The following is a 13,130-nucleotide window of genomic DNA, read 5'->3' as shown; positions in this document are numbered from 1 at the left end:
CTCCCAGGCCAGTCTCTTTTCTGCTTCTCTAGACCTTTAAGCTTCCTGTTTATCTTTCTGGTCCCAGGAGTCCAGGCTTCCAGAGGGATGACTCTTTTCACAAAGACATTACCTGCCTTCGGCTCTCTTTCTCGTGTTGCGGAGATTGCATAGTAGGAAGAGAGGATAAGTGAATTCCTTTCCTAAATTCACTTGGGTCTCAGTTTCTCCACCTAGGCCGGGGGTCGTGTGCCTTCTCTAGAGGGGAGGCTGAGTGGGTGAGATGAAACACAGGATGCTGGCCAGGAAGGAGGACAGAACAAAGTGACCTGGGCTGAGAGGACTGGATGGGGGCCGGGGGAGAGTAACCAGGAGAGAAGAGGAGTGTAATTTGGAGAGAACCTGACCAGAATTGAGAGGGGGAGAGAGGGCTTCCCTTTGTGCCCCCTTTCCCAGTGCCCTGAGTGACAGCTTTGTCCTAAGACTAAATTGGAGAAATTCTGGATTCCAATGTTTTGGGGCTTTTAGGGATGTATTTATACTCCAACCCCCAGCAGCCCTAGCCACATGAGCTTGGGGTCACTGCTGTGTATCCTAGGTTCCCTAAAGGGAGGCAGGAACAAGCCCTGCCCCCACTTTATTCTCTTGCTGTCTGTGGCTTAGCAGCCTTTCATTCCCGCTGCTCCTAAGCTCTATTCACTAACCTGGTCCTTTGGTACAAAAGGGCCCCAGCACTTCCTCTCTCTCCCTGGTTGTTTCAGCCTGCATGTTTGTGTGCTACCCTCTCCTCCCAACTGTTTGTCCCTAGCTCAAGCTCACCTCTGCTGAATTAGTGCAGAAAGGCAAAAGCAGTCCAGAGATGAGTTACTGTAGGTCTTGATCTAGAATTTTCCCTTGCTTTCTCCCATCTCCCTCAGAGGACACCTAGAGGTAACATCCCCTCCCCCCACCTTGGGCCCAGCAATGCCAGTGCCCCCTCATTGTGGCCTCCACCTATGCAACACCATCTCTGTCCCCACATCCCTCCTCACTGGGGGTTTGGGGAAGAATAGACTTAGGAGGCACTGCTTCTGAGCTGTTTTTCAAGGTGTTAGGGCCTGGCTCTGATTAGCTTGGTGTATGTGTGCCTGTGTGTGTGCTTGGTGGGCTGAGCTAGCTAGGTGAGGAAGGCTGTGGGAAGTTGATACCAGAATGTCCACTAGGTTCCTATGGAAACTCTTCTCCCCATCTCGCCCCCTATTGTACAACTCACACTCAACTGGCTGGCTTCCTGAGTCTGTACCCCCTCTCCCCTTTCTGTCTGTGGACTGGTCTAAGCCATCTCTTCACTCCACCTAAAAGGTATCTGTCAGGTCTAGGTAGTGAGGCTGGAGATCCCCCTCCCGATTCATGGCCAGCCCCATGCTCTTCCATGTTGCTCCTCCTACTGTCAACTTGTAAAACATCTTGTTTCTTCAGAAAGAAGGAAAACCATTACGGCCCATTCCCCTCAGAAAGGGCCTGAGTGGTTGTGGCGGAAATGCAGAATGCCATTTGTCTGGACACGAGCCACGTAAAGGGGTCAGGGGATCAGGATTTGGACCCCTCATTCCTTGCCTGTACTCACCATCCCTGCCTTGGGTGTCACATATAGACACATACACACACAAAGACAGACTTAGAGACACGAATCCTTTGGTTCTTGCTTGGTGATTCTACTGATTGGCAGGAGAAATTCAAACCAGTGAAATTAATTAATCTCTAAAATTAAACCTTACACTGAATGTTCTCATTCCTCTGATGAGGAAGTCTGCTGGCAGCGCACACACACGCACACCCACACATTCACACTCTTGCACAGAGATGGAATCCAACTCACAGTGGCACAGGCACACAGATGGGCCGGGCACCGACAAGCTGCGGGACTCACCCATGCACATTCCCCACTGGTGCTCTGCTAGGCATCGGCTGGATGGCAGGCAGCTTTGGCCCTCCCTCTCCCCAAACGCCCTGCCCTAGGAATTTGCCTGACTGACACATCTCTGTCTGTGGCTTTCTGTCCAAGGAGGGAGCTCACCCCTTCTCTGGGCTTCTAGGACTGGGGGAAAGGGTAACAGGATGGGAGGATTGTCATTTCTCCATTAGTTTCTTTGACAAACACCAGGAGAGTCAGGAAGGGGAGAGCTTGTCCATTTCCTAGCCCTCCCCACACCCTAGAGTAGGTAGTCAGGGTGGTGGAAACCCTGGGAAGATGGAGGTAGTGGGATGCAGGCATTTACTAACCACATGCTTTGGGGAACATCTGTAAAACTTGGTGTAGTGGGGATGAAGGCTAGGGGTTTCGAGAGGGGGGTAGGACAGTGGTCTGTCCATTGGGTGCATCACGCTGTGGCCTTTCTGTTAAGGATCTCCAAGTGAAAAGATTGTACAAACCAAACGTGGAAAAATAAAGTTTTCAGATGACTCACTGACTTCCCTCAACAGCTTGGTACCTCCTTCCTTCCTCCTCAAATCCCTGCCCTGTGCCATATATCCTATTTACAGCCTTTTTTGATATGCAGCTGGTAGCAAAGTGAGACCTTGGTCTAGATTTAGGGGATGCCACTTAAGCCTCTCTACCCAGAGATTTTCTCCCTTCTAAACCCTGCTCTGCATTCAGGGGTACCCCCTTTCAGAAGGTGGTGTGTGTGTGTGTGTGTGTGTGTGTGTGTAGTGGGAGAAGGATAGGGATTGTGGTTTGATCCATACTATCCCTTCCTCCATAAATTTATCACCCAGAGATAGTTCCCCCTACCCTCAACTAGCTCTGCTTCCCTACTGTCTATGAGAAGTGGCTTAGGCAGGGGAATGACTCAGGACAAGGACAGAGCTGAAGAGAGGAAGGTGGCCTTGGCTGTGGTAGGGATGGCAGATGGCAGCCAAGCACCAGGTCCCAAAGGAGCCAACTCTGTGGTTGTATGTATGTAGGTTGGAAGACATGTTTATCAATGCCTCCTATGGGGAACAAGGTAAGGAATCAGGGCTCATCAGAGATAAGGGAGGCAGAGGGACAAGGAAAGGGAGGTGGCTAGAGGGCAGCTGACAGGAGTGGGGGCCCAGATGAGGCAGGTATTTATAGCCTATAGATGTTTCCTGAATTCTCCAACTCCCCTCCAGAGTTCTCTAACCACCCTAGGCTTGTAAAAACTTTACTTCTTCCCAGTACCCCCAGCTTTCCTGTCCCTTGGTAGAACTGGGCACCTCCTTGCTCCAATACAAGTCCTTAATCCCAGCCCCCTTCCCTCATTCCTTACCAGATTTTTCCCTTTCTCTTTCCTCTACCAAGCCTCTTCCTCTTCTAACCATCCTCTCCTCCCACCCCACCCCCACAAAACACGCTGGCCTGGAGGGGGGGTAGTGGGAGCTGAAGATGGGAGCAGGAGGATGGGGGCTTTATTAGAAAGTTAGTTTAGGGATGAAGCTGGTCAGTGGGCAAGGGGGTGGGGGGGTCAGTGAGTGGGGGAGGGAGGGGTTGAGCAGCAGGTGGATGTCTCAGATGTCGGCCACCCTTCCCTCAACCTGCAGCATTATTGATGATACGGCTAACTGTTACATGACAACAGGTAGGCTGCAAGATCCGAAGACGGGCAGCCTCTCGGTTGGCATTGAGGGCCACACCTATGAGGTATTCACTCTCCTGGCCAATCTCAGACATCCTCAGGTCAAACTCCATCAGGGTCTTGTTGTCAGACATGCCTTCCAAGAGCTGCTTCCCACCATCCTGTGCCATGGGGTGTGAGGAAGAGAAGATGGGAAGGGGGTGGGGGAAGGATGCATTAGAGAGGCATTGTTCTTGGGGGTGCCCATCTTCTAAGAGGGGATAATGTGAGACTTTGGGCAAGACACTTCCCCTTTGGATGCATTTTTTTCCTGTAGAATGAGGGATTTGGCATCCATAATATCTGAAGACTCTTCCAATCTAAATTTCATGAGTCTATGATACTGTGAATCTACACAAAGTGTCCTCTAGCCCTCCTCTCTGTCTCCAATCATTCCCCTCCTCTGCCACCCTTGCTATATCATGTTGGTTTGGTCTATTCAGGTTGGCATCAAATTCAAGGCATCTATAGCCCTGAGCGATGCTGTACTCTCTCACCACTGAGCCTTTGCCCAGCTGCCGCCTCACCATCCCTTCCTAGAGACCTCCTTGATGACTCACCAGACCAATGTGGTTGCAGGAGAGATTGATACAGGTCAGGGTGGTATTGACAGACAGCATCTGGGAGAACAGAGTGGCTGTGGGCTCAGAGAGCTCGTTGCCCCCCAGGTGCAGGTTGGTGAGGGTCGAGTTGTTCTGTAGGGCATGGGCCAGGGCCTGCCCGCCCTCATCCTCGATGCAGTTGAGGCGAAGGTTGAGGGAGAGGAGAGTGGTGTTGTAAGACAGAGCATGAGCCAGTGCCTGGGCCCCTAAAGCTCTGATTTTGTTGTTGGCCAGGTTGAGGATTTGCAGGTGGCTATGGTTGATCAGCTTGGCCGCAGCCCGCACACCTCGGTCCCCAATATTATTATGTGACAGGTCTAGCTCCACCAGGGCTGGGTGGTCCAGGAGGCTTCGAATCAGGACACGAGCCTTCTCATCATCCACCTTGCTTCGAGTCAGTTTGAAGACCTGAGGGAGCAGAAGAGTTTCCTGGAAGTAACTGGGTGGGAACTTGTCCTATCTGTTCTTTTTTGGAGGAAATGGGGGCAGGGAGAGAAGCAGTGATTTGAGTCTCGCAATTCTGTCTCATAATCTGACTTCCTGAAATTGGGCTCTGCAGGCAGAAGGCACCTCCATCCTGAAGAGGATGGCGGTACAGGATGGGGGATAGGTGAGGGACCGAACTAGTTAGGATTTCCCTAAATTATAGAGAGCTAAGTGACACAGTGAATAGAATGCTGGCCCTGGAGTGAGGAGGACCTGAGTTCAAATCCAACCTCATACACTTACTAGCTGCGTGATCCTGGGCAAATCACTTAACCCTGATTGCCCCCTCCAAAAAATATTTCCCTAGCGTGCTAAAGGGAAGTATTCTTGGTGGATAGAGTGTTGGATTTGCTGATGGGAAGACTCGGGTTCAAATCCCACCTCGGGCACTTACTAATTCTGTGACCATGAGTAAGTCTCAACCTCTCTTACTCTGTTTCCTCAGCTATCAAATGAGGGTGATAGCCTATGGTGCCTACTCACAAGTTTGTCATGAGACTCCAATGAGATAATGTTTGAAAAGTACTCTGAAGAAATAAACATCAGCTATTATTATTAAAGGTAAGGACCATGATTCTCTCCTGAGACCTCACTGTGGTGTGGAGAGGACCCTAAGGTCCAGAAGGCTATGTAAGGGAAGGCAGAGTGGTCCTGTGGGAACGGCCCTGGTTCTCAGAGCAGAGGACCTGAATTCAGATTCTGCCTCCTATGCTTTACTCCCTGTACAAACTTGGCTAAGCTATCTTCCCTTCCTGGCTTCTGCAAAATGAGGGGGTGAGATGTCTCAGCTGGCATCCAGGTTCCCTTCTAGTTGTGGGATATTGGGGAAATGCTGGGAGGTCTTACCGTGGGGAAAAGGCTTTGAGTGATGGGTCTAGTGCTGGGTTGTATGTCTTCTGTTTCAGGAGTGGCCTCTCTATGTTGGAAGAAGCTCATGAATTTTTGTTTTTGAACACACTTACTGTGGAAGAACATCTCTTAAGTTGTAATGGGGATGAAGTCTGAACTGGTGGGAGGAATAGCAACACCGAGACAAGATCGAGGTTCTTGAAGTGTTTACATACTAAGGCCAACTTTGGAAGGGGGAAGTTTTCTCTCTCTTGATCTGTGTGTGCACGTGTATATGTGTGTATGTGCATGCACGGGCAGGGGTATGTGTGTATTGTGCATGCATGTGCATACATGTGAGGGTGTATATTGTGTGTACTATGTATGTGTGCACTTTGCGTGTGTGTATGTGGTAGTACACAGGTGTGCATGTGCATGTGTGTGTAGTAGACCATGGGAAAAAGTCAGGAGAAGGTGATAAGAGGAAGGAAAGAGAAGGGAATAGGAAACGAGGAAGAAATAGGAGGGAAAAGACAGGCCAATAGGGGAGAGAAAAAAAGAGAAAAGGAGACAGCAGGAAGGAGGAGAAGTAGATCATAGGACCATAGGTTTACAGTAACGGTAGCTAGCATCCATTGGTCTATATACATACATACATACATACATACATACATACATACATACGTGTGTGCGCACATACATGCATGCATACATGCATGCATTCACATACATACACACTGGGTTTTGCAAAGGGCCTTACGTGTACTGTATTTGACTCTTACAACAATCCTATGAGTTAGGCAGATAAGGAAACTGAGTCTGAGAGAGGCTGATGCCTTGGGCATCCTGCTCCAGCCAGCAAGGCGACTTGTGCACAGACGGTAAGGAAGAATCTGAGCTGGAAGGGCTCTTAGAGGCCCTCTACCCTGAACTCTTTATTTTACAGACGAGATCACTGAGGTTCAGAGAGATTAAGTGACTTGCCTGGAGTCACACAGCTAGAGATTATCTGAGGTAAAATTTGAACTCAGGTCTTCCTGACTCCCAGTCCAGTACTCTATCCCCTACAATCTGCTGCATCTCAATAGAAACATAGAAAGATGGGGCAAAGGAGGAATAGGAAGCTTTGTGGTTGAATAAGGAAAAGAGGAGAAAGGAAGAGAATAATTCATAATAATAACAGTAATAAACAGTATAATCCAACTTGGAGTCGAGTCACTTCTCCTCATACATCAAGGGTTGTTATGGAAGAACTCTGAAGTCACAGGCATAAGCCCATGGATTTAGAGCCAGAAGAGACCCTTCCATTTTATAGATGAAGAAACTGAGGCCAGGAGAGGTGAGATAATTTGTCTCCAGTCCCAGGATACTTAATGGCTGAGCCTGGATTCAAACCCAGGTCTTCTGATTCTAAATCCACCATTCTTTTCACTCCTTTGTGCCCATGGCCTATTGAGCCCTGACATTCTGGGGTTCTGTGAAAAAAAAGGAGAAAGGAATGGGGTTTCACCACCTTGAGCGTGTGACAAGCCTTGATAGTGGAAGCCAGGGAGAGGCAGTCTCGGGTGGTGAAGAGGAAGAGGTTCCACTCAAAGTTCATGCCACAGTCCTTGACTCCAAACACCAGATCCAGCTCTTCCAGCCGCGGCAGCCCAGCCACCAGGTCGCCCAGCTGATAGTGGTCCATGTTGAGGTCGTCCAGCTCCGTCTCGCTGGCTGAGTCGGACTGGTCCATCTCCTGGATTGGCTGTTCCAGCTTCACAGGGGGCAGGAACTGGTCCACGCGGAGCCTGACCACGTAATCCTGGCACAGAGGCAATATCCCCAGAATCACGTTGGGGTCTGTGGTCCCCGGGATGAAGAGTTTCAAGAGGTCCTCAAGATACCTCTCGAAGAACATTCGTTTCCAGTTGTTCCCGTACTTCTCCACATGTCCCACCGCCCAGCGCTGGTTGCAGCGGCGGCGCCAGTAGTTCTCGTCAGTAATCAGGTTGGCGACCACCTTCAGGGGCAGGTCAGTGGAGAGGTGGTCCAGCACCCTCCGCTGCTGGACTGGATTGAGCTGGGTGAGTATAGGATTGCCTATGGGGAGGAAAGGCAGAGTGGAACCAAAGGCCATCCTATTTGTAGTCAATGGGTCAACAGGCATTTATTAAGCTCCCACTAGAGGCACGGTGTGGGGGGATAGGGTGGCGCCAGACGGAGGTAGAAGATATTGGACTCAGGAAGAGCTGAGTTCAAACTTAACCCCCGGCAGTCACTTAACTTCTGTCTGCCTCAGTTTCCTCATCTGTAAAGTGGGGATAATCATAGCACCTACTATATGTTAGAATAATAATAACATGAGGCAATTTGCCAGCCTTATAAATATAAATGTTACCTATTCTTATAGGCTGTGGGGACGCCATAGAAGTGAGTGTTTCTGCCTTCAAAGAACTTATGTTCTTAGATGTTCACAGATAAGAAAATGTATCTATAGAATAAAAACAAAGTGGTTGGCACGGGGCACTAGCAATTGGGGAAAATCTGATTTAAAAAAAATAAATCTGCTTCTATTTTATCTGCCAAGCAAAATAATTATTTTTAAATTAAATTTTATTTTTTTAATGAACAAAAATTCCACTTCTCTCACTCCCACGTCCTTCCCCATTCCACTGAAGAGAGAAAAACAAAACCCCTGTAACATATAGGCATAGTCAAGCAAAACAAATCTCCAAATTGGTCATGTCCCAAAAATATATACCTCAGTCTGTACTCTGATGTCACTGGGGGAATCTGGAAAGGCCTCTTGGGCTGAGCCTTGAAGGGAGCTAGACATTCTAAGAGGAAAACATTCTAGGCGTGGAGGGAAAGTCTGCGCAAAATGCAGCATCTTGTATGGGACACAGCAAATAAGTCAGTTTGACTGGATCATAGGTGATTGGCTGAGAAGAGAACAGAGGAAATAAAGCACCTACTATGTGCCAGCCACCATTTTAAACGCTTTTACAAATATCTCACTTGATCCTCACAACAACCCTGTGAGTTAGGTGCTATTTTAAAAAAAATTTTTTTTGGAAGGAGGAAGGCAGGGCAAATGGGGTTAAGTGACTTGCCCAAGGTCACACAGCTGTCTGGATCTGAACTCAGGTCCTGCTGACTCCAGGGCTGGTGCTCTACTCACTGTGCCACCTAGCTGACCCATTAGGTGCTATCCTTATCTCTATTTTACAAATGAGGAGCTGGAGGTAAACCAAGGCCAATCAAACTGTCCAGGCTCACGGTTAGCACATGTCCAAGGTCATAACAGAACTTAGATCTTCCTGACTCTAAGCCCAGCATTCTGTCCATTGCCGGATGCTGCTTCAGATCTCTGCATCTGGATGTCTCCAATTTGGAAAACTCCTAGATTCCTCCCTAATCTAAAAGACTAAAGTCTCTCTCTCTCTCTCTCAGGATACTGATATCTTTAATTAATGCTTGAACAACCTCAAGCTAGAAATTCTGCCCATACCTCAATTTTGTTTTTGTTTTTGGAGGGGGGAAAGCAAGGCAATTGGGGTTAAGTGACTTGCCCAAGGTCACACAGCTAGTAAGTGTCAAGTGTCTGAGGCCAGATTTGAACTCAGGTCCTCCTGACTCCAGGGCCAGTGCTCTACTCACTGTGCCCCCTAGCTGCCCCCCATACCTCACTTTTTAATCTCCTATTACTCTTTGTCTTCCTCTTGCCTTCTTACTTTCTGTACCAGACACACTAACCCAAATCTGAGCATACTTTCCCCCTCCTTTTCTTCTAGGACTTATTTATTCATGGGTGGAAAAGTAACATAAATTCAAAAATATGACAACAGGCCACTGGAAATCAGGAGTCTGGAAGAAATATACCCAGTGTAAATGGCATGACTGTATTTCTTATTAATTTATTCCAGTTCACCTAAAAGTCTTCTATCAAGGAGGATTAGTGAAGATATCACCAGAGTGGGGTATAGTTAATCAGGGAAGGCCTCCAGGAAGAAGCAAGCTTGCTTTGAACTGTTTTGTTTTGACCCAGAGTCTCTCTAAGTGGACCAGACTGGAAGTGGGGTAGCTACGAAGAGGCACAAACTTGATACTGGTCTTCGTGGAAGCTTTACCCTGCTCTCTTTTTCTGACCTGGGCCTGTCAGAATAGTTACTGCCCTCAAGGAGAATAGAAATCCTGGGATCATATATCTAGATCAAGAAGGGACTTCAGAAGTCATCTAACCCAATCCCCTTCACTTTACATTTGAGGAAACCGAGTGATGGGGGCAGGATTTGAACTCAAGTTCTTCAACTTCCAATCCAGTGCCCTTTCCATTGTATGACAAATGGCAGGCAGGTCATATGACCATGGGTTCCCAGATGTAGAACTGGATGTGGTACAAAAGACCTTAGAAGCCATCTAGTCTAGTCCCCCTCGTTTTACAAATAAGGAAATTGAAGCTAAGGGAGGTTAAGTGACTGGTCTAGGGTCAGAGGGATAGTGGAAGTTAAAAGCAGCGTACCCTCAGTTCACTTATGAGTACCTCTCATTAGATAGCCCCCAACTAACTCATCCTTTGCTCTCTGTCAAAATTTTTTCCTTCTTCCCAACATAGACCATTCCCCTTGTCCAATAATATTTCTTGTGCCAGCTCCTCCTTTGAAATTCAAATTTAGGGCAGATATGGCACGGGGTTGGTTAAGAGCCCAAAGGAGGGCATTATAGGCAAGCAGGAAGGGCTGTGAAGGTGTAAAGGCGAGCAAAGTGGGACTTTTTGTTGTCTTTTGTTTTGGAGTGCTTCTCGGCACTAAGGCAATCAAGTGCTTTTGATTGAGTCTTGACTTTGTTTGCAGGAAGGCCCACACTATTTTGCTAATTAGGTCATAAGAGGTGTGAAACCCTCAAGAGGTTAGCATTTTGTTTGGGGCTCACACATTGGAAGAGTGTTGTGTGGAGCCTGTGGGTAGCCATTAAGGAGCCCCCGGCTTTGAAAACCCAGAGATTGGTGCTTCTCTCTCTGGTAACTATGTTTGTATATCTTTGGACAGCTAGGAAGCCTGTCTGCTGATTTATGTTATTTTGCTGTTTATATTTTCTCCATTTGTAATTTCTGTTTGTATATGCTCTGAAGTTCAGGGTGCTGACTTTTTCCCCTGAACTAAGTGAAGGTTATATGTATGTTTGATTAAAGTGAGCTTTTAAGGCCCCTTTAAATTGCTTTCCTTAGAAAAGCAGATCGAAGAAGCTGTGCTGGCAGCCCTCCTGTGTGCTGCTGTTACTGGCCTTACCCAGCCACAGTAGCACTAAGTAGCACTGTTGTTACAGAAGGTAACAATTAAGATGTGTTCCAGGCCCACAGAGTATATTGGCTTGACTAGAGTAGAGGGTGTTTATGCATTTACTCTGCTATATGTTTTATTAACTTTTTCCCATTAACTATATTGGCTTGCAAGGACTCCTGTGTTTTTCCTGTTTTTCCTCATGACACCAGGAGCCCCCAGATGGAAGTGATTTTGTCCTTTCCATGAACTCGAGAGCTTCTTGAAGGCAGAGACAGCATTCATCCCATCAGACTGGGAGTGCCTTGTAGACAGAGCCTAGTTCTCTTTGCCAACTGAAACTCCTCTAAAGGTAGGGACTCTGTCTCTCCCATTACACTGTGAGTTATCTGAAGCCAGTTTAGCTTTTCCTGGGACTGGAAAACTTTCCAGAGTGACCAAAAATTTCTTCTGAGCCCTCCACAGATCTACTAAAAGAAGTTTCATCTAATTTCAGTCCTGATGGTTAGGGAATGGGGGCTGTTATGAAGTGAGGATTGCTGAGGATGAAGATGCTGGGTCTGGAGGAAGCTGAGAGGCAGGGAAAGTCCCAGCACCATGAGTGGAAAGCTAAGGAAACAGTCTGAATGCCCTCGTTCAGAACCTATCCTTCCCTAACCTGATAGGGCACATCCCCAGGAGGCCATGGCACAATATCCAGGGACATTGACCATTGCCACAGATCCTCTTGGCCTCCTTCTCCCAGCTGCCTCGAGGGCAGCCTCCCTGGGGTAAGTAGGGATAGATGGGACTTACTTACTTTCAAAGTTGGCGACCATATGCCGCAAACAGAGTTCGCTGAGCATGGGTATGGTGGTCAGGGACCATTCTGGGTCCTCTGCAATGATGCGACGCATCCTCCGTGTGTTGAGGGCTGGGTTCGTTGTTGAAATCTTTGATGGTGGAGGGATTGCCATGGTTACCTGGGAGGAGGCTGGGGTTGTGACACAAAGAGTTCAGTGGTTTTGTATCAGGAGACTCCTTAAGCAGAAAGAGCCGGAAACGAATGGCTGCCGAGGTCTAGGGCAAGAGACATTGTTAGTGTCAGTAACTGGCACATTGGAGGTACCCATAAAATGCTGGATGGTAATGATGGAGATGGAGATCAAGCTGGGTTGTGGCCAATGAGGCACTGAAGCACAGAGCTTAGCAGCCATCCTTGAGTCTTCTTTAGGTTAGTCCAGGATACAGGAAGAATGAGAGAGAGAAGAGTGGGCACCAAGGTGAGAGGGAAAAGAGCTGAAGGAAACAGAGGGAAACAGCGGAACATCAGAGGAAAGACTATGGGACCAGAGTACATCAAGGGAAGGGGGGGGGGGTGGTGGGAGTTTGTGGATCTTAACGTTTTGGGCTCAGTCTATGATTTCACCAGGGCAGGAAGCTGGGCTGAGGAACTTCCCCTACCAAGGCAGACTGATTCCTTCTCTGCACTTTACAGTTTGAGAGAGTGGCCTGGGGCTACTAAGAGACTAAATAGCTTGCCCAGGGTCATATAGTATGGGTCAGAGCAGAGTTGAATCTGTCTTCCAGACTCTAAAGACGACTGATTCTTCACTGTGCAATGCTGTCTTTCACCTTAGCATTAAAGAAGGGAATTTCTATACTCTTAGGTAAATGGGGGCTGTATCACCAAAGGATAACACTTAAATGTGACTTAAACTTTACGGTTTAAGAGAGGATTCCTTTAGTCATGAGTTTAGTTTACTTGACAGTAGCTCGCTTGCTTGATTGAAGCAGATGTTGGGGAGGGGGTGTGCGTGGCTAATGGGGATGGGAAGAGGCGACAGGATTGGGCACTGCTGGGTGGGAAAGTCTCAAACAGTTGAGTTGAGATCCACTGCAGAATAGTCTTTGGAAGAAAATCCAATTCCCTTATGAGTGCATCTCATTCGATCACCTCTTCGCTCCTTAAAGGATCTATCCTCTCTCAGAGACACTACCATCCTTCAGAGGACCTATCCCTCTTCATAGACCCTAACCATCATCATAAACCCCATCATCTCTCAATAGACCTCCTTCCTTCATAATCTCTATCCCTCTTCACAGAACCTACCCTTCCTCAGAGGCCCCACCCTCCTTCAACAGACCCCCTTGCTTCATAGCAAATGTGGGCATACATGGGAGCATAGCTGTGACTATGAAGGCAAGTGGATCTATAGTCTTTCTATATGCAAAGATACAGAAATCTCCTGTCCCTCGTCTCCCACCCCTCTGTCCAAGCCCCTTAGGACAGTAGAGAAGGTTCTCCCTCCTACATCCTCTTTCCCCTAAATTGGGCCTGGCTCCTCCCTATTAGCATGGGCTTGGCTTTATGGGCT

General features: G+C 48.0%; 1 protein-coding gene across 1 annotated transcript; it reads right to left on the bottom strand.

The window, feature by feature from the left end:
- Positions 1 to 3,511: 3,511 nt before the first annotated feature.
- TCTE1 (t-complex-associated-testis-expressed 1) lies at positions 3,512 to 11,729 on the bottom strand. Its single transcript, XM_036768347.1, has 4 exons — positions 11,573 to 11,729; positions 7,026 to 7,594; positions 4,157 to 4,606; positions 3,512 to 3,718 (listed from the first exon to the last, which is right to left on the bottom strand). The coding sequence occupies exons 1-4, from the start codon at positions 11,727 to 11,729 to the stop codon at positions 3,512 to 3,514; spliced, it is 1,383 nt and encodes a 460-aa protein (XP_036624242.1).
- Between the last annotated feature and the right edge of the window lie 1,401 nt (positions 11,730 to 13,130).

This window comes from Trichosurus vulpecula, chromosome 7 (genome assembly GCF_011100635.1).
Source record: "Trichosurus vulpecula isolate mTriVul1 chromosome 7, mTriVul1.pri, whole genome shotgun sequence".
In the NCBI taxonomy this organism is placed as follows: Eukaryota; Metazoa; Chordata; class Mammalia; order Diprotodontia; family Phalangeridae; genus Trichosurus; species Trichosurus vulpecula.
The sequence above is the reverse complement of the archived record's forward strand: the minus strand, read 5'-3'. Positions and strand labels throughout refer to the sequence as shown.